We start from the raw sequence: 21,792 nt of genomic DNA on the forward strand, positions 1-21,792 counted from the left end.
GTAGTTTTGTCAACTGCACTTGCAACAGTTTCAGACCTCGGGCAGCCCGGTGTTACCCCTGACACATGAAAAAGGGATGATTGATGTCTCACTGGTGGGCTTACCGGGTGACCCAGAGGAATGTGCTGCCTGGTTTTAGGCAAGGCTACAGAGCTTTGTTTGGAGGTTGAATTGCTTCCTGTAGCTGTAGCTTAACTAGCATAATATCTTCCTTCTGTAAAGGTGATAATCAGATTTACGTTCATGACCTATATTTAAGATTCCTCTGGCATGTCCATTCTGGAGCTTGGAGAATAAAGCTCACTGAAGAAAAATATGACTGCAACTACTAACGGGGATATAAAGTATCTATTTTTCCAAAATACCGAGAGTGTTAAAATTTTCACAAGTATTTTTTTAAAAGGCTTGATTTAGATGCAGGACAAACTGATGGCATAAATGATACAGTCTAATGCAGCTTGCCTATCCTCTGGCATCAAGCTTTCCTTTTACATATGGATACTCTCCTGCTCCTGAGCATCACTTGTGCAGATGGTGAGTAATAGTTTCTGACATTTACTCAGCAAAACATGGAGGGGCTGAAGGTTCATTTGTTGCTGCTGCTCCATATGGCAGGACTCAGAAAACCCAGGAGGCATGGTACTGCCAGTCCTGGGGTGGAACACAGCAACTCCCTAACTGCTACTGTATGCTGCCCAGGAGTTAGCGAAGAGAGGTGAAGGTGATGTCTTTGAAATGTCTGAGTGAATTTAGGCAACCAGAAAGCATTTCTCCAGGCTGGGGTTGGGCTGGGTTATCAAACACCAGATTCCTCATCTTGTTAAAAGTCTCGCAGCCAGACCTGGCTGAGTGCCTCTCAGCTGGGTAGGAAAAGGTTTGATTTGAGGTAGGACAGACAGGAACGCTCAGAAGTATTAGGATTAGCAGAGTTAGGATATGCTGTAAGCAGGACTAAATCCCTCTCTCTGCCTGGTAGCCCAAGATTTCTGGCTCCTGCTTACACCCCTCCCAGACCTTTACACACCAGCCTCTTGGTTAGACACAGACATTCCCCCATGTGCAGCTCTTCCCCATCCACCTGACTCACTGCAGAAACAGGCAGCCCCCATCCTCCCCAAGAGGCCCCCACACCACCACATGTCCCTGTGGTGCTGCAGAGGGGTGAGGGGGGTGGTGATTGAAGAAGTGCCACCAGCAGCAGCTTCTCTCTCTCAGCAATGACAGGAGCCAACAGGACTGTGCAGGTGTGCAGGGATGAGAGCCTGGACTAGTGTGTTGAGCCAGGAGCGAGCTCAAGCCTTGGGCTGGCGTGGGCTCATTAGGATTTCAGCTCTATACATCAAGGTGCAGCTCAGGTGTCAACCAGGGAAAATGCAATGCCTGGGGTAGCAACAGTACTCTGCTGCACCAAAAGCGTCCCTCATCCCTGCACCAATGTGATCTACCCTGCTTAGTCCGTGTGATCCTATGATTACAGCAGTGCAGCACTGGAAAGGGTGCTCAAGAGATGCTGAGGAATTTCCATCCTTGGAGGTTGTCATGACCTAGCCAGACAAAGCCATCACTGACTGGATGTAGTGTTGGTGATGATCCTGGTTTGAGCTGAGGTTGAACTAGAGACCTCCAGGACTCCCTTCCAACACCCTTTGGTGGTCCTCTGAGGTAACAGGAGTCTAAGTGTCCCCTGATGTTCACCTTTCTCTTACAGTCACCTACATAACCCATGCTGAACCACATCCAGTAGCCGAGGGAATTCCATGGCAAAACTTTGTGGAAGCATTCCTGATGACTTCAGAGTCACAGTGACCCAAAAAGCACAACAACTTTTTGAGGTACAAAGTCAGAAATGTAGGTAGATAGAAAACCAGACAGTTATTTAAAAAGCAAACACCGTTTTCATAGTGTTGGAATAGTTCACTGAATGCTTAATAAATACGATGCTTTCCTTTTCAGCAGGGATCACATTAAGTTAGCAAGCATCAGCTTTAAGATAGAGCATGTCGCTCTATTCATTTGCTTATATATCCAGATTTCAGCGAACATGAACTGTAAAAGATGCTCCTTCCTTCGTCAGCACACCCCCTTCAAATGGTTCAGCATCTCTGCAACTAGCTGCACCGCTGGCTCCTGCTGAGAGGGGGTGCGATGGTCCCCAGGAGGAGAAGCAGGACAAGGCTTTCATGGCAAATCATCCACTCTGCAAGCAGGGTGACCACCCGAAGGACAGCTGCCCAGGACAGCCTGTGTTCCCCCCATGCCCAGCAGCTTATGCCCCTAGGCTTTTAGGTACACACTCCCCTCCGCCTGCTGGGTGCTCTGTCAGTCATTTGCTGTTCCTGTTCCATCCTTGCAGATTCACTGCCTCTTCAGTTCCTCAGCTGAGAGCAAGCAGACAGCTTGCTCTGACATGTCCACAAACTCAGCCCCTCTCCTCCTCAGACAGCCCGGCAAGCATGGCTTCCAAAGCAAACATAGGCTGTGATTATTTAAAGATGGCCCTTTGATTCCACCATCCATTCATCCATCTTGGATACAAAAATAACACATTGTTTTATCTGTGAGTACAAGAATGCTTTTTCAGAGGAAATAAAGAGAGCAGACAACTTCCTTCCTGACTCATTCACAAACTACTCTTCCAATCTGCTAAACATGGCCATCAACACGAGGCATTGCTCTGCTCCCTTTGATCTGCAGCCCTGTGTCCCGGGAGCTGCCAGGACAGAGGGAAGGCTTTGGTGCTCACAGCGGCAGGCACAGGGTCTGTGTTTCTCAGAAAGACAAGCAAGTGGCAAAACCTAGAAAGACCCCTATGTTTAAGCCCTGATGTCGTCCCTCCAGGCTCAGGGACAGGGTGCAGTGAGAGGCTGCCATTCCTTGGGAGAGGGACAGACACTCCAGATCAGCGTAGGAATGAGAGAAAAAACCTCCAGTGACACCCCATCATGTAGTAGGAAGAGAAAGGGTGGAGAGGCATTTTCCTTGATCACAGCAGATAAACTGTCTCTCTTTTTTAATTCAGTCTCAAAGTAATAAATTTTAATACGGCAGTCTTCATCTCCTGCTTATTTAAAAGCTCCCATAAAAGTCACACAAGAATATTGCCAGTGGTCCCTCAGGACACGTAACCAGGGAAGAAGCCTTCCTGGCTGCTCTCTTTTCCCTCCTCTGGATCACAGCTAGGAGATATGACTTCCTTGAAGCCATCTGACAGAATGCTTGTGGTTGTAACAAACAGCCAAGCAACAACGATGTTAAAAATCAATACCATAATGAATTACATTGTTCAGCACTATCAATTAGTAGGATGCATTGGGCAGCAAGCACTTAGGCACAAGTTATTCTTTCAGCTATTATAGCAGCCATAAAAACCTTAACATTTTTCATAAGGAGATAGGGTGTTTTAACTCCTTGGTTACACGAATTAGACCCGCCCACATGTACAAATATTTGTCCCTGACCTTTTAAAGCAAAACCATCATTGTATCATCAATAATCACCACTAACTGAGAATGCTAACATGCTCATGACTGAAAATCAACTCTGATCTACTAGCTGTAATTGTCTTCTGCGGTAGGGTAGTATCCAAATACTCAGTAGTATTCAGATACATTTAGCAATTGTGTGAGAACATCCACAGAAACATAATCCCTGCCTGAGAGACCTGGTGGTAGACAAATTGTCTTCTGCACGTAGAAATTAAATGCATTTTGGACTATTTATTTAACATATGAGATCAATAAGATAGGTTAATTCAAAGTCAATTCATACATGGCAATGTATGTTATATGTGAGTTATATGGAGAATTTCAGCCTACTTCTCTTACCTCATAATATATCAACCAAAAGGGTATTCAATGAAACTGAAAAGTCACTGAATAAACCTTATTTTTATGCAATATAAAATTACTTGATAGAAGTCACTGCCACAGGCCTGAGTCAAGCCTGGCAGAAGGCAGAAGCACACTAGACATTTAAATGAAAAGAAAAATAACTCAATGGTTACAGAAATAACTAGACCATACCTACTTCTTAAAAGTACCTCTGGAAAATGCATGTGTAGCTATCACTAGGCTAGAAACTTCTAGTCTGATCTGGCAGTTCACTTTACACTGAAAATAAACATATGAAAATATCTCAGGCCTATAATTTCTATGGAATTAACCTGAAATGAGAAAATGAGTGGCAGGAGAGTGTTCCTTGTTCTGTTTTTTGTTTGTTTTGATAATACTAAATTTACATTTGTCTTCTACCCTGACCTGATCTTTGTTGGGTTGAAGCAATTCTTCTTTTTAGGTCCATGTAAACACACTCGGAGTTAGCATTTCCTGCTAGGCTTCCTTTCCAACCTGGTACACTTCCCTTGCTAGCCCTCACTAGGACTTCCTTCGAATTTCTGCCTTCACAGATCACCACATGAGTCCCAGTCACACCCCCATCCTTCCAGCCTGAGCAAGAACATCACCCTGGCAAGCTTGTTCTTCCCATTTAATGTCGTGCTTTACCTTGTACTGTGACATATGCTGCACTCTCCACGGACCCTTTTAAGTTGGTGGCTATACACTGGTAAAGTCCTTCATCTTCCTCTTTTACTCTTTCAATAAACAGCATTCGGCTTCCGGGTCCTAAAATTATTCCTGTGAAATGAAATATTTTGCAATGAGAGGCAGCCAGGATATAAACAAAAACAGCCCCTTGTGTATCTTCTTCAAGTTCTTCTCAAAAGAAATCTGAGCCACAGAGAGCACAGCACAACGTTACCTGCAGGAAAGCCAAATATGCTTGGATCTTTTGGGAATCTTTTGGAAATCAATGGTTACAAAGCACTTGTGTGAGTGAAAAAGCTCAGCCTAAAGGAATGGTTTTGGAAGCATGTGGTACCGTGTATACTGATTAGCACTGTGCACCCTGAGAAATGGGTGGTCTGATCACTTACGGGTGCAGGTCTGCCCCAGGAGCAGCTCAAGCCTAGAGCATTTCCAAGACTCAGCTCCATGCCCCCGCCCTGGCCTGACGGGCAGCAGACACTCCAATCTCACCTGCCCACGTGGCATGGAACAATGGGCCCCTTCACAGGACCCCAGTCAGTGCAAAAGGATATCCCATGAGGTGCACCCTAAAACACAGGAGTTACCTGAGGTTTCAACATCTTGATTATTCCAGCCTAGGTCAACCCAGAAGCCATCCTGGGCAATACTCCAGCAAGTGAGGAAGAGGCAGGGAGCACATTCGGCCTCAGGACTGCCTCTAAGGCACCGTATAGCCAGGAAACGTGCAGTCAAGTACATACTTGTGTGTTTGGCTCCATCAGGACTACTGTTCCATCAAAACAAATTCCCACCATCTATTTCAGGCACCTAACTAACTACAGTGCTCTGACCTGCCCTCTAGATACATCTTCCCGGCTCCTAATTTTATGTGTTGCATTACACCCAAGTTAAGACATATAACGTTCATTTTAGAAGGCAGTGTTAATAATGCACATTACAACAATGTGGTCACTGTAAAGCTTCATGGAATCTGGCTCTAGATTAAGTTTATTGCCTGGGCTGCAAGTCTGCATGGGCTTCTAAGTCACTTGGAGAAATCCTCAGAGTTTTTCCCAGTTGCCTTTATTTGTGCTATAGCAATTTGGAGTAACACACGACAGAACCATGAACACAAACTTTCTAAAATGTTGCTATTGAAGACTACACTTAGGACTGGTCCTACAGATCAAACCTCCTTGCACATTTTTGCTGAGCCTGTAACACTAGCTCATTGAGTGCTTCTGATTCAAATGTGGATGAATTCCCATGAGAAAGGCTTTGCCTCTTCCCCCCATCATTCACCTCCACCTGAACTCTCCAAGGAACACTTCTGAACATGGAGCCTTAGCTGATCTTTGAAGCCACATTCCAGACATAGGAGTAAATATCTCCCACAGTTTTCCTGTAGCTGCAGCATGCCACCCGGGAAGCTGTTCCTTTCTGCTGCATAAGACCTGGACTCCTCTGCTGCCAGCAGATGCGCTTTGGTTCTGGACACCCCAGATATGGATTCAGCCTTGTGGCTAGGTTGTGAATCAAGAACAGACTTTGCATGCCTGACCACAGACTCCCCCTGGTACACCCATGCACTTCACACAAGCTTGGTTTTCTCCTGCCTAGCTATATGCTGGCCAAGACACCTGATCCTTAGGCTCCCTCTGTAGTAAATGGAGAGAAATAATGTTTCTCTGAAGATGACACTTCTAAGATGCAAATTGAGAGCTATATTTTTTTCTACTGACTCCATACAGACCCATTGTGTCTACACTTCCAGCCTAGCTGAGGTTTTGGAGTGAGACAGAATAACCTGGAGCACCCGTGCTGCTGCGTGCCTGCCTGTAATGCCCGGGCAATACTCCTTCCTTATGTCCAGGTATCGATGCCAGTGACTGCAAATGGCTACCTAAGGCAAACGGGTAAATAAAAACGCTGTAAAAGGTAGGCGAGTACACAGAGCTCTCACCTGATTCTTGCTGTATTTCCTCATGGTTTTTAAACCAGGATATGTGGGGCTCAGGGATGCCATGAACCTGGCACTCCAACATGGCAGAGTTACTGGTGTTCACTGTCTGATCCGTAAGGTGCCTCAGCAGGGCTGGTGCCTCTTGAGCTACAAGACAAAACAACACCTCCATTTTACATTCTTGTAACTGTGGGGGTTTAATTATCTTCCCTACCAGCATTTTACTGGTGTTAAGAGATTGCTATGGCTGTTCTACCAAGTTCAACGTTCACAGGTTTTATTTACCATTCCAGTTTGCTTAAGAGCATTTGGTGTATACAGTGTACTTCCATTACTTAGCAATAGTAGGTCATGATGACCAACAAAGACCCAGTGATGACACTGTTTAAAAGATTTCCTTGGTTCCATTACCAATATCACATTTGTTTATCGAAAGCAATGCGTTTCTGTGAAAGCTCAGTTTTGCATTAACAAGACAAACAGTGATACCAAAGGCTTTAACAATTGGCAAGCCACCCTTGTAACAGAGTATCTGTGCATCACTGATAGCACCACGTGTCTCTGTGCACCACGATTCCTGTGAATGTGACTTTTATCGTTTACTTACTTTAAGGAGTACCGTTACAAATCATATTCAGTAAACTCACATCATCTAAACCCAGAAACTGTAAGCACAAAAGCATTATGTCACATGTCCCAAAGTCTTCATAAATTCTTCCGCTTTTGCGTTTCACATATTTGGCTGAACAAAACAAGGCCTGGCCAAACCACACCACAGCCTGCCTGCCAAAACTGTGTTGGTGAGAAATGTACCCATGTCCTCCGGCATCCCACAGACACTGGAAACTGACGGCAGGGGCTGAAGCAGGCCACACAGCACAGAAACACTGCTCCTTTTTTACTTTTATCTGCTGACATTCATATGAACGCAATGCAATAAAACACATTTCCATGACAGTCAGTGACAATAAGTATTGGAAGCGCATCTCATATATTCTGCTTCTGCTCAAGGGCCTCCCAGAAGGGCATTTCAAAAATTCTATAAACATCACGTTAAACTCATCCCTGAAAGAAGCAAACGACAAATCTTTCTCATCATTTCAACCCTTTGCCACTCTTTCCCCCGTTTCATAGAGAGCCGAAGGCCGTTCTGACAAAGATCAAGATACTTGCAACATTTAAGCACATTATATGGCAACATCCTTCTGTCACATTTGCAACTCTCACATCATCCATTTTGGTATTTTGGTCCCTTTAAAGCAGCGATGGAGAATCCAGCAAGCTCCTGAGCAATCTCATAGATGCAGATGCTCTGCAGATTCCCTCAAATTCCCTGGTCTTCCAAGAACTGATTATTTGCAATCTTTCCCTTCAAGGATGCTGCCAGGATCAGTAGTTACTAACATGGTTAAGACATGCATTACAAAATATGAAACAAAACAAACCAAAGCAAAGCAGAAACCAACTCTTTGCAAATATTTTCTTTTAGGCTGCAATAGATACCGATACACCAAGTTCAAGTATAATATCAGCTGAATTTCCAGCATTCTGTGTTTGGAAGCTTATTTTCTATCCTTTTCAGAAAAACTGACTATCAGACACTTCCATCTTCACAATCATTCTGTTACCAGCTGCAAATAAAAACTCTCCAAAAAAATGAAGAACCTATGTACCACCAGCTTATGCAGCATGCATGAACCCTGTAGTACTACAAGCACTTTTGAAGTAGGCTGTCTTCACCATGCTCTTCCCCCTTGAAATTAATTCCAGCACTGTCATGACTGTGCAATGACCAATTTGGGCTTTTCTGAGCTGCAAGTCTGTAATTTCCACAGGCAATGCTAGTTTTTGTTTACAGTGTAGCAGACAGTTCTCTCTTCCCAAACAGTAATGCTTGTGAGAGAGGCTGTAAAATAAATTCTTCATCACACACCTACATAATGACATGGTCAACAATATTTGCCTTGCAACCAAGAAGACTGCCCTCATCTCATTGATACCTTGCCTCGATTTTTGCACACTGTCTATGAACAGGAACCATCTGATGCATGTCCACATATGCACGCTGAGAGGAGCTCCACAGTTCACATTTATCGGCAGTCCCTGATGGACATCCCAGCCCAGATATCCAAAATGAAGGCGGACAAGGTGACACAACAAAGGCAAATCACACATTCTGTGAGTTATTTGTGATTAATTTTAATTTGTTTATAGCCATACACTAAAGATGGGGTTTCATATTAAGAAAAAACTTCACTTAAAACTTCTCACCATTCACATCCTTTCAATAATTTCTCTGCTGCAATCAGCTGATTTTCCAAGACTTGGTCAAAATGAAGATTATTCTCTTATGCAAACCAACCATTTTCTCCCATTCATTTCTGCAGTGAAGCCAAGGGGGGCAGATTCCAGTGCCCCGCTCCGCTCACCCCAAAGCCAAGGGTGCCCTGGCTGCCAGCACACACAGTGCGGGGCTCAGTGCCCAGGGCATCCCCTGGGCTCATCCCCAGCCCTTGCGCCTGCTTGCAAACGCTGCCTTGCCAGGCTAAACTCTGCTCTCAGCACCCTGGGGAACTTCATTGTAGGCAGAGTTTGGCCCAAGGGAGCGACAGGGGGGTCATAGAGGGGAGAAGGGTACGCTGGTGCCAGAGCACTCAGCCGACCCGGGGTGGTAAGGAGGGAAATTCTGCATTTCCAAAAGCAAACAATGGCAAACAAGGGGAAAACATTACAATTAGTTCATTTGGGGATTTACTTTCGCATTCCAACCATTTTTTGCCCTTTATTATGGTTATGTTGTCTGTTCACTTATCTTTATTGATCAGTACAAAAATATAAATACAAGCTCTTATTTTAACACTTAAAAAAAAAAAAAAAGAAATATAATTCACACCTTTCTTCCTAAATAATATATTACACAACAGAAAGCAGAGAAACTCCTCAAAACAATGAGATTCTCCAGTCATCTGAGGACATCTTAAGTGACATCAGTAGTTTTTATCTGGCCCCCAAGAACTGCTTTCGTCAAATGTTTCCAGTGAGGTTTCTCTGTGCCTCCCAAACATGGGCAGCCACATTGGGATGTTACAACATCCTGGCACAGCATGGCCCTCCGAGCGCTGGTTGGGACCAGCCTGGTAGGACGCCAACCAACAGTGATACACATCATCGCAATTCACAACAATTTCACAAAGGAAAAGCCTAATCGCCACATCTCTCTTTTTTTTGACCCAAACTCACATTGCCTAGCAACTGGCTGCTACAAATCACGCTCTGGCTCCTGATGCCATGGAAAATTCATAATGTCCTGTCATCACCACCCACCTTGCCATCAAATGTCTTCTCACAAAACAGCCTTGTAAAAAAGGGGGATTCTGTATTGTAATTCTTCTGAAGACTTGCAAATGCTAAAGAGTGCACTTGCCCCATTTTTATGCAGTCACCAATGATTTCACTTGCTTTTTAGGCATGTTTTAGAAAAAAACAGAGTGCCAGATCCCTTTGCAAGAACACATTGTTTCTGGAAACCATCACACTAATAATGAACAAAAGAGCTACTGTATACAAGCAGGCTATAGGTGACATTTCAAGATATAAATGATTATTCTTTTCTTTACTCTGACAACTTCCAGGTTATCAATTGTTTTCTAAGCATTTTAGGCTCCATGAAACTGGCATTATGGGGAAATGCTATTGTTTACCCTTTCACACTTGACAAAAGCAATTCCCACGTGAAAGACAAGTTTAGCCGTGGGACACAGTCTCGATACCTAAAGGAGGAAATAGTCTGGTGAGTTCCCAAGCACAAGGAACTGTCATGTTGTCACCCTCTATTTTAAAAGCACAGCCACTTTGTTCCTTTGCTGCAGCTATTTTGGTCACTATGGTCTGTTTTGTTACGGCTTATGTAAATGCTATATAAATGATCAATCATAAATGTAACCAAAAATAATAAAAGCTATGCACTGTAAAAAAATAAAGTTATTAGATCTATTAAAAATAGCAACTTCTTCCTTATACAGAATTTATAATACACAGAAACATCTCACAGCAAAATCATGACGAAGGAAAAATAGGGGAAACATTCACAAGGAAGTGTAAGGTTGCCCTTAATTCTCCTTCAGGAGTTTGGCTGGTTCTTAATCCCCATAATAAATCCAATTGTCGTTTGCCCACCAAAAACAATCAATATTTTTAATGGTTTCAATTTTGAATTTGTATTTTTAAAAAGCATTAACTCACTGTGCTGGCTGCAACCTTGTCAGTCATATTAGTGTAATATTTCTCATTTCATAAAGTAATTACAACATTACAAATTCCTGAATCTTCAGGCCGGGAGCAATACTCACACTTTTATCAGTAGCTTTTTACATTAGTGCAGAACTGACTTTAAAAATTGACCAACACAGCAACTGGAAGTCTACCTGGATTTATTTGGACAAACACGGTTCACGTCTGTTTGTTTTAAAATCAACATTATTATAAATGATATGATAGGTCTGTGCATTATATCAACATTTTTATTTCTTCCCTGCATACTTCTTTTAGAAGACACTTTTTAAGATTAATGTACTTTAGTGTAGAAAATAATTTCAAATAAATAAGCATTAGAATTTGCTCAGCAGGTAATATTTATAAGTCCATCAAGATCAGATTAAAATAAAAAATATATAGTCCAGTCAATCTCAAACTGAATTGTGCTCATTCTGCACATTCAAGTTAATTTATTAAATGTCCGCTGTTGACTGAAAACACCAGTTTTTAAAGTTAATCAGTTTATTCAGCTTTGACACTTTTGATGAGGCCGATATCAAAGTGGAAGAAAAGACTGATCCAAAGTTTTCCTTATCGCTCAGTAGGAGACAGCAAGAGAAAAAATAACAACATGCAAAATGTAGCACAGGGGATCTTCCAAACCCCAGCTTCCACGTGCCTTGTCAAAGCAGAAAACACCCGTCTGAACTCAACTGGAAGCTCACGCGTTACGATTTTGTTTGCTATTCCTCCTATATCCAACCCATGGGGGAATGTGCACCACCTCAGGGCCTGAAAGGTAGCAACAGTAATAAAAAATCAAGATGATATGAGACACCTGTTACTGTTTAATGAGTCCTTTAATGTTTTACATTGCTTTGTGTTGTACAATCATTCCTTGTGCTTTTATATTTGAGGATCCGAGAGTAAACAGCCTTTTTGTTGCAGTGCTCACCTCTGATTGTAACGTCTTTCTTTTGAAGCACTTCTTTCCCCGTGTATATGTTCCTTGCTCGGCAGGCATAGGTGCCCGAGTGTGCCAGGGAAACATTCTTGATGGTCAGAGTGAGGGTGATGGAGTACTCCTTGTTGAGAGACCTTTTTGCTTTCGTTTGATTGTTGACCGTCCTCGGTAAAATCCAAGCAATGTCTTTGTACAGGAATTTGTTGGCCGAACAGGATAATACCAAATTCTCTCCTTCAATGGGCATTTTTTCCAAACTAATACGGAATCCACTCGGTACATCTGTCAAAAATGAAGAATGCTTTTTAGTTTATATGAAATGAATGAGCCAAAATTAACACGGCATATATTTTCCCTTTTATCAGGAAGCCTTTGAACTAATCAATGTCGTTGTCTTCCTGCTGAAGTCTCTAATCTTTCCTTTTATATGCTAGGCTCCAGCTATTCTTGTAATTTGTCTTGAAGCTATGAGACACTTGGGCTCAGACATCAGCTGGTGTAAACTGAAGTCGCTTTTGGAAGTAATGAGTTTGTATAAATGTTATGCCAAGTTAAGACAGACTGGGGCAAGGTACCAAAAGCAGAATTATTTAAAGATAGCACTGTGGGACTGTGAAAAAGGAGGAAAATTCTGATCTCGGCTCCAGCTCATGAACTGCATGAGAGAAAGCAAATCTCAAGAGGACAGCAGAAAAATACTGCAGCTTGTCATGCCTGGTTATATTATTTTCATGTTATTCATAAATAGTAAAGCAAATTATGTCTATTTCTTAAAAAGTGCTTAAAATACTGAAAAACTACTCTATCTGTGATTACATGCCTGAGGAACAGAGGTATTTACCCTCTACGTATTTTAAGTGTTTCAGCCACCCAAGAGGAAAGCAGAAACAATACCCTCTGGTCTGGGTGGCTGGCTGTGTGTGGGCAGCACCAGGATGAAAATCACTCTATTCAGGCTGCTTGGCATTCAGCATAGGTGGACGATATTTCCACCTGAGAGAAATCAAAGACCATTGCACTAAACATTCATTAAATGTAAATATGGCCTAAGTTTTCACAAGGATTTTTCATAGCAGATTGTTCAGGCAGGAATAATTTAGCCAACAATTGAAAAAGCCATGTTTGCAGCTCATTATAATGTTTCTGCTGCTTCCTCCAGCTGGGGAGAAGTGCAGATCCATGGCAGTGCTGACTGCCTCCTGGCGACCTCCACCTGAGGCGCATCCCTCCAGCAAGGAAGAGTTACAGCACTGACCCCAGTGAAAGTAGAAGCAAGTTCCTGAGGGAAAGCATTTCCAAGTTTTACTCCTAGAATGCAACCTCTCTTGGCTTATTTGTAGCCAATATTCTGATAAAGTCATTTCCTTCTTCGGTCAAGTGACATCGACTTCGGCCATTTTCAATTGTTCTTTCACTGCTCATTGCTACGGCACTTGGCTGTGAACTTGCCTCAAAATCGTAAGAATGGTTTCGTCTTTCATAAGGGAGAGTTATGCCTTCTCTTCTTGTCTCTTTGAGCATGAATAGCTCAACACCAACTTTCATTCCGTTCCATGCTTACCAGTGTCACTTTGGGTTTAATGTTGCATTAGCAGGGACACATAAACAGTAGATCTCCAGTGAATAATATCACACATATTTCAGTAACCTCACTCACTGATGGACCAATCCATCTGAAAGCTTCTCCCTAAATCCCCACAATGCAAACTGAGCTGCCTTGCCTCCCCAGGGGGATCATGAACATGACCCTTGTAACATCAATGTAACAGTAACACTGCTGCCTTTCAAAGTTCTGCCTATTGGAAGTCCGGCATCAGTTGCTCCCTTTAATTTCCTCTTTCCCACACTTAGCCTTGAATGTTAAACACAGGGTAAATGAGCTCCTGCAAGTCCTGGATTGAAATTTTCTCTGACTGTAGATGCCTTCCAGGGACAGGCCTAATTTCTGTTGATTGAGCTCATCATGCCCTTGCAGTGGGAGCAAGATATGTGCCTGTCATCAGCTGTAGTTCAGGCATGTAGTCCAAAGATCAGCCTAATGGAGGCAGCAACACTAACACATTAGATTGGATATTAAAGTGTGTTGACTTGTTCCTCTTACATTTCATTGGGATCCCTTTTTTTCCTTTCTCCAGTGAAAAAAATTATACGAAAAACTTTAAATTTCGTGAACTCATTTATGAGTTACTATCATCAGCATCCTTTTTGAGATGTAAGAACACATGGTGCCAGATTCTGGTCCCAGTTGAGAACGTGTTGACTGGAAGTGCTACTAAGATGAAACCTTCAGTGGGGTACAGCATATTTAGCTTAAGCCATCAGAAGGTAGACATCTACTTGAATACAGTTGTTTTGTGTATGGGACAAAGTTTACAGCCCATGGAGTAACACAGGTACCTCCAGAGGGCAATGCAACCCATCTCCTTAGGATGAGTCAAATTCCAGAGATCCTGATACCTCATGCTTAATTATGAAGAGATCCTACACGACCAGCTTAGGCTTAGATGCCTAACTTTAAGGCTCACGTTAGATGAAGTGAATCCTATGCTTGATTTTTTAAAAAGCATTGAAATTAGACACACTTAAAACCAATCAAGGGTCCAAAGTTTTGATTATGGATAAGTATTTGGATGAAAGAAATTGCTGCATCTTACAGTTCATCTCAAATTGTTCTGTTATGTGTTGGGAAAGCCAGGGTATGGGCCTGAAATACTGACAATTTTTGGCTTTTGCAGATGCTAGAACTCAGTAAAAGCTAAGGAGAGCCAAGCAAAACTCTTAAGATGAAACTGAAGATCCCCTGGGACTAAGGCAAATGAACTATTTTTAACGTAAAAGGATAGCGTGCCAACAGAATACTGTAGTTGCAACTATGTCCATGTTGTTAGGTCTGGAGCTCTCCCTAGGTGTGTCTTCTGAGAAGATTATTTTCTGAATAAATCCAGGGACAAAAGCAAAATGCACAGGATTCCAAAAGAATAATTTGTTTAAAGGCCACGAGCCCCCTAATATATGACACCTCTCACCAATTGTTACAGGCTCAGGCTGGCTAAATAACGTGGCTGGGAATAATGTAAAAGGGTTTTATTTACTTTAGTGATTTGAAGCTTCCTGTGGAAATAGCTCCCAGGTTTCCTGATGGAAGATTTTGTTTATCTTTGCCAAGCACCATCAGGAATCTCAAAATAAAATGCGCTTAGTGACATTGGGAAACCAGGGAGATAAGGCAGAGCTGTTCCTGTTTCACCCTCTGTAATTGCAAACACACCCATGGACCTGCTGTGTGCCAGCAAAACAGCCCAAAAATGTAGGGAAAGGGGCAGGCTAGAGGAAAGGGGGCTACCACAGTTAAATTTGGCATAGAGGTGTTGTTACAGAGACTGTTTCCATATCTGCGAGCAGGGGAGCTTCCAGAAATCACTTTTTTACATTGCTTTTATATATGGCTCACAGCTACTTTTGTACCCTGAAGAAAGATTTGCTTTTAGAAATAAGTCACTGTGACAACATCCCCAAAACGCCCTTCATCTGACAGAGGCCATAGCAAAGGAAAGCTACTCTAGAGCCCATGGACTTCAAGTCCACGTCCATGTCCTGCACCCTCAGGCACAGTGAATAAAATTATACCACTCTCAAACCTCCCAGAAAAACTTATGCAAGTTGCACTTCAAGCCCAGAAATAATGAGATTTATAATAACTTTAAAAAGGGCTTGTTCTTACTGGACCCTTTCTGCTATATCTTCTTGCACTTACTTCCTCACATCTACCTGTTCCCTGAGGGTGTGAAACATGCCACCGCCGAACTAGGGTAGCTGGGACAGGCTCTGCCTTCCCACCACCTTCCCAACAGTTTCTGCCTATAGAGAAGAGACTCCTCACACCACCACAGAGCTCCCTGGAGCATCTGCATTTTTGCATCCCCAGGAGAAGGCCTGAAGGAGATTACCTCCAAGGAAAGGGATTCTTCCTGTTCAGGACAGGCTTTGTCTCCATGTGCTCTTTGGAGTCCTTTCTGCCTTGTCCTTTACAAAGGGCAGCAACTCCTCTTCCTACAAGGGATCACCTTCTCCTGCTCAGACACTTCTCTTACTTCTAGATACTTATTTTGTGTGGCTCAGGTTGGCTTCAAACCAACTGACCCAACATAAGATAAACTAACCCAAGCTGTCATGCAAGACTTGAAGTATTTGTTTTGGACTTTGCAGTGTCCTGTTCACATCCATCAGCATTTAGGGTTCTTGTTCTTTTATTTCCTCAAAGTTTTGTTCAGCAAAGGCTGGATGTATTTGTTTCAGTGATGTGAAACACAGGCTGTTACCCAGCCACAGCAATTTGGTCTCAGTCCAATGGAGGAGTGTTATGATTACAGCACGTGAACTCAACTGATGCACTATGTGCACGAAGCAGAAGAATGAGCCTAACTTGGTTTTTGTAAGGACAAAACAGCAGTACTGTTTAAACTGCCTTCGATCAGTGCAACTGAGTGTCAGTGGATGATCAGGACTTTCCATGTCACACAATTGAAGTGCTCAGCTCCAGGAACTCAAAGGACAAATGCATTTCAACTTCACCACCCTATACAGAAAGTTTGCCACCGGTCAAGATATTAAGACTTTCCAAACCAAAATAAAGCTGCCACTCCTCTCTCTGAACACCAGCCAATACAAGAGTCTTCAAAGGAAACTCATAATACTCTGCATGTTCTCATGTAAGCTTTGGTATCAAGGAGAAGGATTTCCATCTATCCCTGGTCAAGATCTAAGAATATGAGATCTAAGTGAGGAAGCTTAACTCCTTCATGTCACTGCACTAAAATATCTGAAAATGTCATCAAACTTCTAAACGGACATTTGGATACAGCAAATGGGGCCCATCAAAATACAGCTTCATTTGGTTTCAGGATCTTCCATGCAGCATTTTGAAGACTGAGTAAGAGTTAGAGAAGGCCAAATTCAGCATCTCGCACATTAAAAGAGTAACAGCCTCAGTGAGTGACTCTCAGTGACTGCTCGAAGTTATATGTGAAGTCCCCACATAAAGATGAGAATATAGCACCACTGGCATGTTGATTTATGGAGAACTATGTGATGCTGTTTAGCTTTCTGTCCAAACAGAAACAATGTAAGATAACTGATTTGAGAGCAGGGACAGCAGTCCAAGGTGGCAAATGTTCTTGTCACATCCATTAATAGAACATAGAGATATTCTTCTTGTTTCTGTATTTTAACAAACAACTTGCCTATGTGTCACTTATCTGTTTATACTTCTCATGCTTGTTCCCAAATTTCTGTATTTATAGATAATTGGCACTTTCTAAATGTGGAAGTGTATTAAGATATGATAAGCTTTAACAGCTGTAGACACCCACGAGCAAGGTTGGCAAGGAGGAACTGTACCAGCAGCACGCAGTGGACATCGCAAAAAGAAACGATGAGTGCTCGTAGTAGGTGACTCTCTGTTGAGGGGCATTGAAGCATCCACCTGCTGACCTGACAGGGAGTCATGAGAGGTATGCTACTTTCCAGGAGCTAAGGTCCTAGCTATTGCCGGGAAAGTGCCACAACTTGTCAAGAGCACAGACTACTGTCCATTGCTACTCTTTCATGGGGACATGAATGACACCACAAGCCAGAACCTGGGCAGAATCAAGGGAGACTACAAAGCCCTGGGGGTGCACAGGAAAAGTACTGGCACCCAAGTTTCTTTTCTTCCCCTTAACCAGTTAGAGGAAAGGGTGCAGCCAAAAATAGATGTGTAACACAAATCAATTTTATTTGATGGGTTTTATGACTGATGCCATCATGATGGTTTTGATTTTTTATGACAATGGGACATTCTTCAATGATTATATCTTATTAAGGAGGGATGGGATCCACCTGTCTAGAAGAGGCAAGGGAATATTTGGCAGCAGGCTGGCCAGCTTGGTGAGGTGGGCTTTAAACTGAAAGACTCAGGAGGTGGGGTCCAAAATGGCGATGCTCACACCACTGCAGCCAACTGGGGAATAAGCCAAGCCAACCAGAGCAGTGAAAAATGTTCCTTAGTTGCCTCCCAAGATGAGAATCAAAGACCAGCCACCTCAAGCATACACATATGCATGCAGCCTGAGGAACAAAGAGGGGGAACTGGAGCTCCACAACCAGTCAGAAAATTATATCGTAGGAATAACTGAAATGTGGTGGGACAACTCATGACTGGAGGACTGCAATGGATGGCTATAGCATGTTTCATAATGACAAGCAGAAAAGAAGAATGAGGAGTTGTGCTCTGCATTAAGGAGAATCTTGCCTGTATAGAAGTGAAGTATGGTGATTGTGGAAGCCCTATCTAAAGTCTCTGGGTCAAGATCAGAGAGGTCTTGAAGGGAAACTTACATTAGGCATCTGCTACTGACCTTGTCGGGTCCTGCCCGTGGGTCACACCAGCCCCAGGCAGCGCTACAGGCTGGGGCAGGGGGCTGGGAACTGGGAAAGGGCCTGGGGGTGCTGGCTGACAGCCGGCTGGGCATGAGCCCCCAGTGTGCCCAGGTGGCCAAGGGGCCAGCAGCGTCCTGGCTGGTGTCAGAAACAGTGTGGCCAGCAGGGCCAGGGCAGTGACCGCCCCCTGTACCGGGCACTGGTGAGGCCGCACCTCGAACCCTGGGTTCAGTGTCGGGCCCCTCGCTGCAGGAGGGACGTCGAGGGGCTGGAGCGTGTCCAGGGAAGGGCAGCGGGGCTGGGGAAGGGGCTGGGGCACAAGTCTGATGAGGAGCAGCTGAGGGAGCTGGGGGTGTTCAGCCTGGAGAGGAGGAGGCTGAGGGGAGACCTTATCGCTCTCTGCAGCTGCCTGAAGGGAGGGGGTAGGCAGGTGGGGTCGGTCTCTTCTCCCAGGTAAAAAGTGACAGGATGAGAGGAAACGGGCTCAAGTTGCGCCCGGGGAGGTTTAAATAGTGTAGGGAAAAAAATGTCTTCACAGAAAGGGTGGTCAAGCATTGGAACAGGCTGCCCAGGGAGGTGGTAGAATCATCATCCCTGGAGGTGTTTAAAAAACATACAGTTGTGGTGCTTAGCGACATGGTTTAGTGATAGACTTGGCAGTGCTGGGTTAATGGTTGGACTTAATCTTACAGGTCTTTTCCAACTTAAAAGATTCCATGATTCTATGACCTCCAAACCAAGATGCTAAGGCCAACGAAGCAGATTTTGGGTCAGTTAAGCAAGCTTCAGGTCAACAGAACATGGTTCTTATGGGTGACTTCAGCTACCCAGGTATTTGCTGAAAGAACAATACAGCAGCTCACATGCCATCCATCAAGTTCCTGGAATGCACAGAGGGCTGCTCCCTCACACAAATGTTAGATGTGCCAACCAGGAATGAGGCACTGCTGGACTTGCTAACCACAAACGCACTTTGTAACATCTCAGTTAGTGACAGCCTCGGCTCCAGTGATCACAATATTGTGGAACTTGGGATCCTACTGAGCATGCTGAAGGTTAGTATTAAGACAAAAGTTTCAGATTTTAGAAGAGCAAATTTCACTCAGAGCTCAGTTGGGAGGGATTCTGTGGGAAGCTTCCGTGGAGGATAAAGAGCTAGTGAGTGCTGGGAGTTTTTCAAGAACTTTCTCCTGGAAGCACAAAACCAGTTCATCTTCGTTAAAGGTAAGGGAAGAAGGTGGACCAGGAGACTCCCTTGGCTTAACTGCAAGCTTCTGAGTCTGCTCAAAACTAAAAGAGAAGCATACTAGAGGTGGAGAAGTGGACAAATACCCATTGAGAACTACAAGGGCATAGCCAGGGTGTGCAAAGATGCAGTTAGAAAAGTGGTATCTCAGCTCAGATTAAAAATGGTCAGAGATGTCAGAAACTACAAGGGTTCTTCAGGTATGTAAACAACAAGCAGAAACAGAAGGAAAATATTGGCCTGCTGTTAAGCAGGAGAGGTGAATTAGTCACCAACAACGCTGAAAAGGCAGAGGTTCTCAACACTTTCTTCACCTCTGGCTCTACCAGCACTGTAGGGCCCCAGGCCTTGGCAGCAAAAATCCAGTTTGATGCAAACACAGACCCGTCAGTGAAGGAAGAGCTGGTATGTGAGCCATTACAGGAGCTTGACCACTATAGATTGATGGGCCCTGACAATATCCATCTGAGGGTGTTGAGACCTGGCTGACATCGTGGAGAGGCCACTCTCTATAATCTATGAGAAGTCATGGAGATCAGGGGACATCCCAGAAGACTGGAAGAAGGTTAATGTCACCCCAGCTACAAGAAAGGTTTAAAGGAGACTTTATGAAATTATAGGCCCATCAGTCTTTCTTCAATCCCTGGGCAAGTTATGGAACAAATCCTCCTGAGGACTATCACAAGTCAAAGGAAGCACATGATTGGGAAAAGCCAGCACAGATTCATCAAGGGCAAATCGTGCTTGACAAACCTCATCACCTTCTACAATAAAGTAACATGCCTACTTGATGTGGGGCAGGTAGTGGACATTGTCTACCTGGGTTTCTCCAAGGCTTTCGATGTGGTTTCCGACAGCCTCCTCCTAGAGAAACTGATGCATTACAGCCTAGACAAGTGGTCCAGGTGGTCGGTGGGGAACTGGCTGACAGGCCACACAGAGGGGGGTGGTAAATAGCTCCTTTTCACACTCACAACCTGCCATGAGTGGGGTCCTTCAGGGATCAATATTGGGCTCAACACCATGTCACATCTTCACAAGTGATCTGGATGATGGGATCAAGTGTACTCTGATGAAATTTGCTCACAATACCAGACTGGGTGGGGAAATGGACATTTTGGAAGGGAGAGCCACCCTGCAGGAAGACCTGGGTAGGTTGGAAGAGTGGCCTAACAAGAACCTTATGAAGTTCAACAAGGACAAGTGTAAGGTCTTGTATCTGGGAAAACATAATCCAGGACTGCAGCACAGGCTGGGCTCTACTTGGCTGGGGAGCAGCTCTGTGGAAAGGGACCTGGGGGTCCGGGTGGACAACAAGCTCAGTATGAGCGAACGATGTGCAGCTGTGGCAAAGAAAGCCAACTTGATGCCATCCCCGCTACACAAAAAAGGTGTGGACAGGCTGGAGAGGGTCCAGAGAAGGGCCACAAAGATGATCGAATGACTGGGAACCTGCCATATGAGGAAAGGCTGAGAGAACAGTGTTTGTTCAGCCTTGAGAGAGGAAGGTTTAGGGGACACCTTATCATCATGTTCCAGTATTTAAAGGGTGGATACAAAGAAGGTGGAGAATCCCTTTCTACAAGGAGTCACATAGAAAAGATGAGGGGTAATGGGTATAAGTTACTCTTGGAAAGATTCCAAATGGACACAAAAGGAACATTTTTCACAATGAAAACAATCAGCCATTGGAATAATTTCCCCAGGTGGATTCCCCAACACTGGACACCTTTAAGATTCAGCTGGACATGGTGCTGGGCCATGTTGTCTAGACTGTGCTTTTGCCAAGAAAGGTTGGACCAGATGATCCTTGAAGTCCCTTCCAACCTGGTGTTCTAGGATTCTATGATTCTATTACAGCTAGTCAGAATACTTAAAAAACCCACGTATTTTCATTCACAAAATGTGGAGGGGGGACATTTTTCAAAGAACTTTTCTTTTTTTTTTTTTAACCAAATGTAGTGAGTGTGTATCTATAATTTTTTGATATCTCTCAGTATAGTAACAGAATGAGTCTCACTAAAATCATTCATCAGAATGATAAGCAAAAGATTAAGAAAAAAAAACAGATAAGGAAGCAAAAATTAAAAGGGATACATTAAAATTATTTTTCCATTTTAGCATCAAGATTATGATTTTGGGATTAAATTATCAGAATATTTTAATATTTTTGTCTTTTCTCATGTTTCTGAATGAATTACATTTCTTTAATGATCTACCCTGAAATCTTTCATCTGCCAAAGTGCTCTATGAACTACCGCTTTGTAAACAAAACCAAAATAAAATCTTTTGCCAGAAAACAAATCCTTTGTAATGGCATGTGCAGACATTATACTGCTAAATCATGCAGTAGTTATTCTCAAAAACTCATTGTGGGTTTTTTTCAGTAATTCTGGAAGTCAAACATTTAATAATTTGTTTC

General features: G+C 43.5%; 1 protein-coding gene across 2 annotated transcripts in view; it reads right to left on the reverse strand.

Moving 5' to 3' along the window:
• FLT1 (fms related receptor tyrosine kinase 1) overlaps positions 1-21,792 on the reverse strand; it is a 117,848-nt gene that overhangs the window by 32,227 nt on the left and 63,829 nt on the right. Inside the window, exons 13-15 of one of the 2 annotated variants that reach the window (XM_055702683.1) lie at positions 11,699-11,989; positions 6,490-6,636; positions 4,503-4,634 (exon numbers count right to left, since the gene is read on the reverse strand). In XM_055702683.1, the coding sequence (XP_055558658.1) occupies positions 4,503-4,634; positions 6,490-6,636; positions 11,699-11,989 (570 nt within the window). Of the gene's footprint in view, positions 1-4,502; positions 4,635-6,489; positions 6,637-10,904; positions 11,536-11,698; positions 11,990-21,792 lie in introns of those variants that run through there. The other variant, XM_055702684.1, reaches the window with a different exon arrangement.

Source organism: Falco cherrug, chromosome 2, assembly GCF_023634085.1.
Source record: "Falco cherrug isolate bFalChe1 chromosome 2, bFalChe1.pri, whole genome shotgun sequence".
NCBI lineage: Eukaryota > Metazoa > Chordata > Aves > Falconiformes > Falconidae > Falco > Falco cherrug.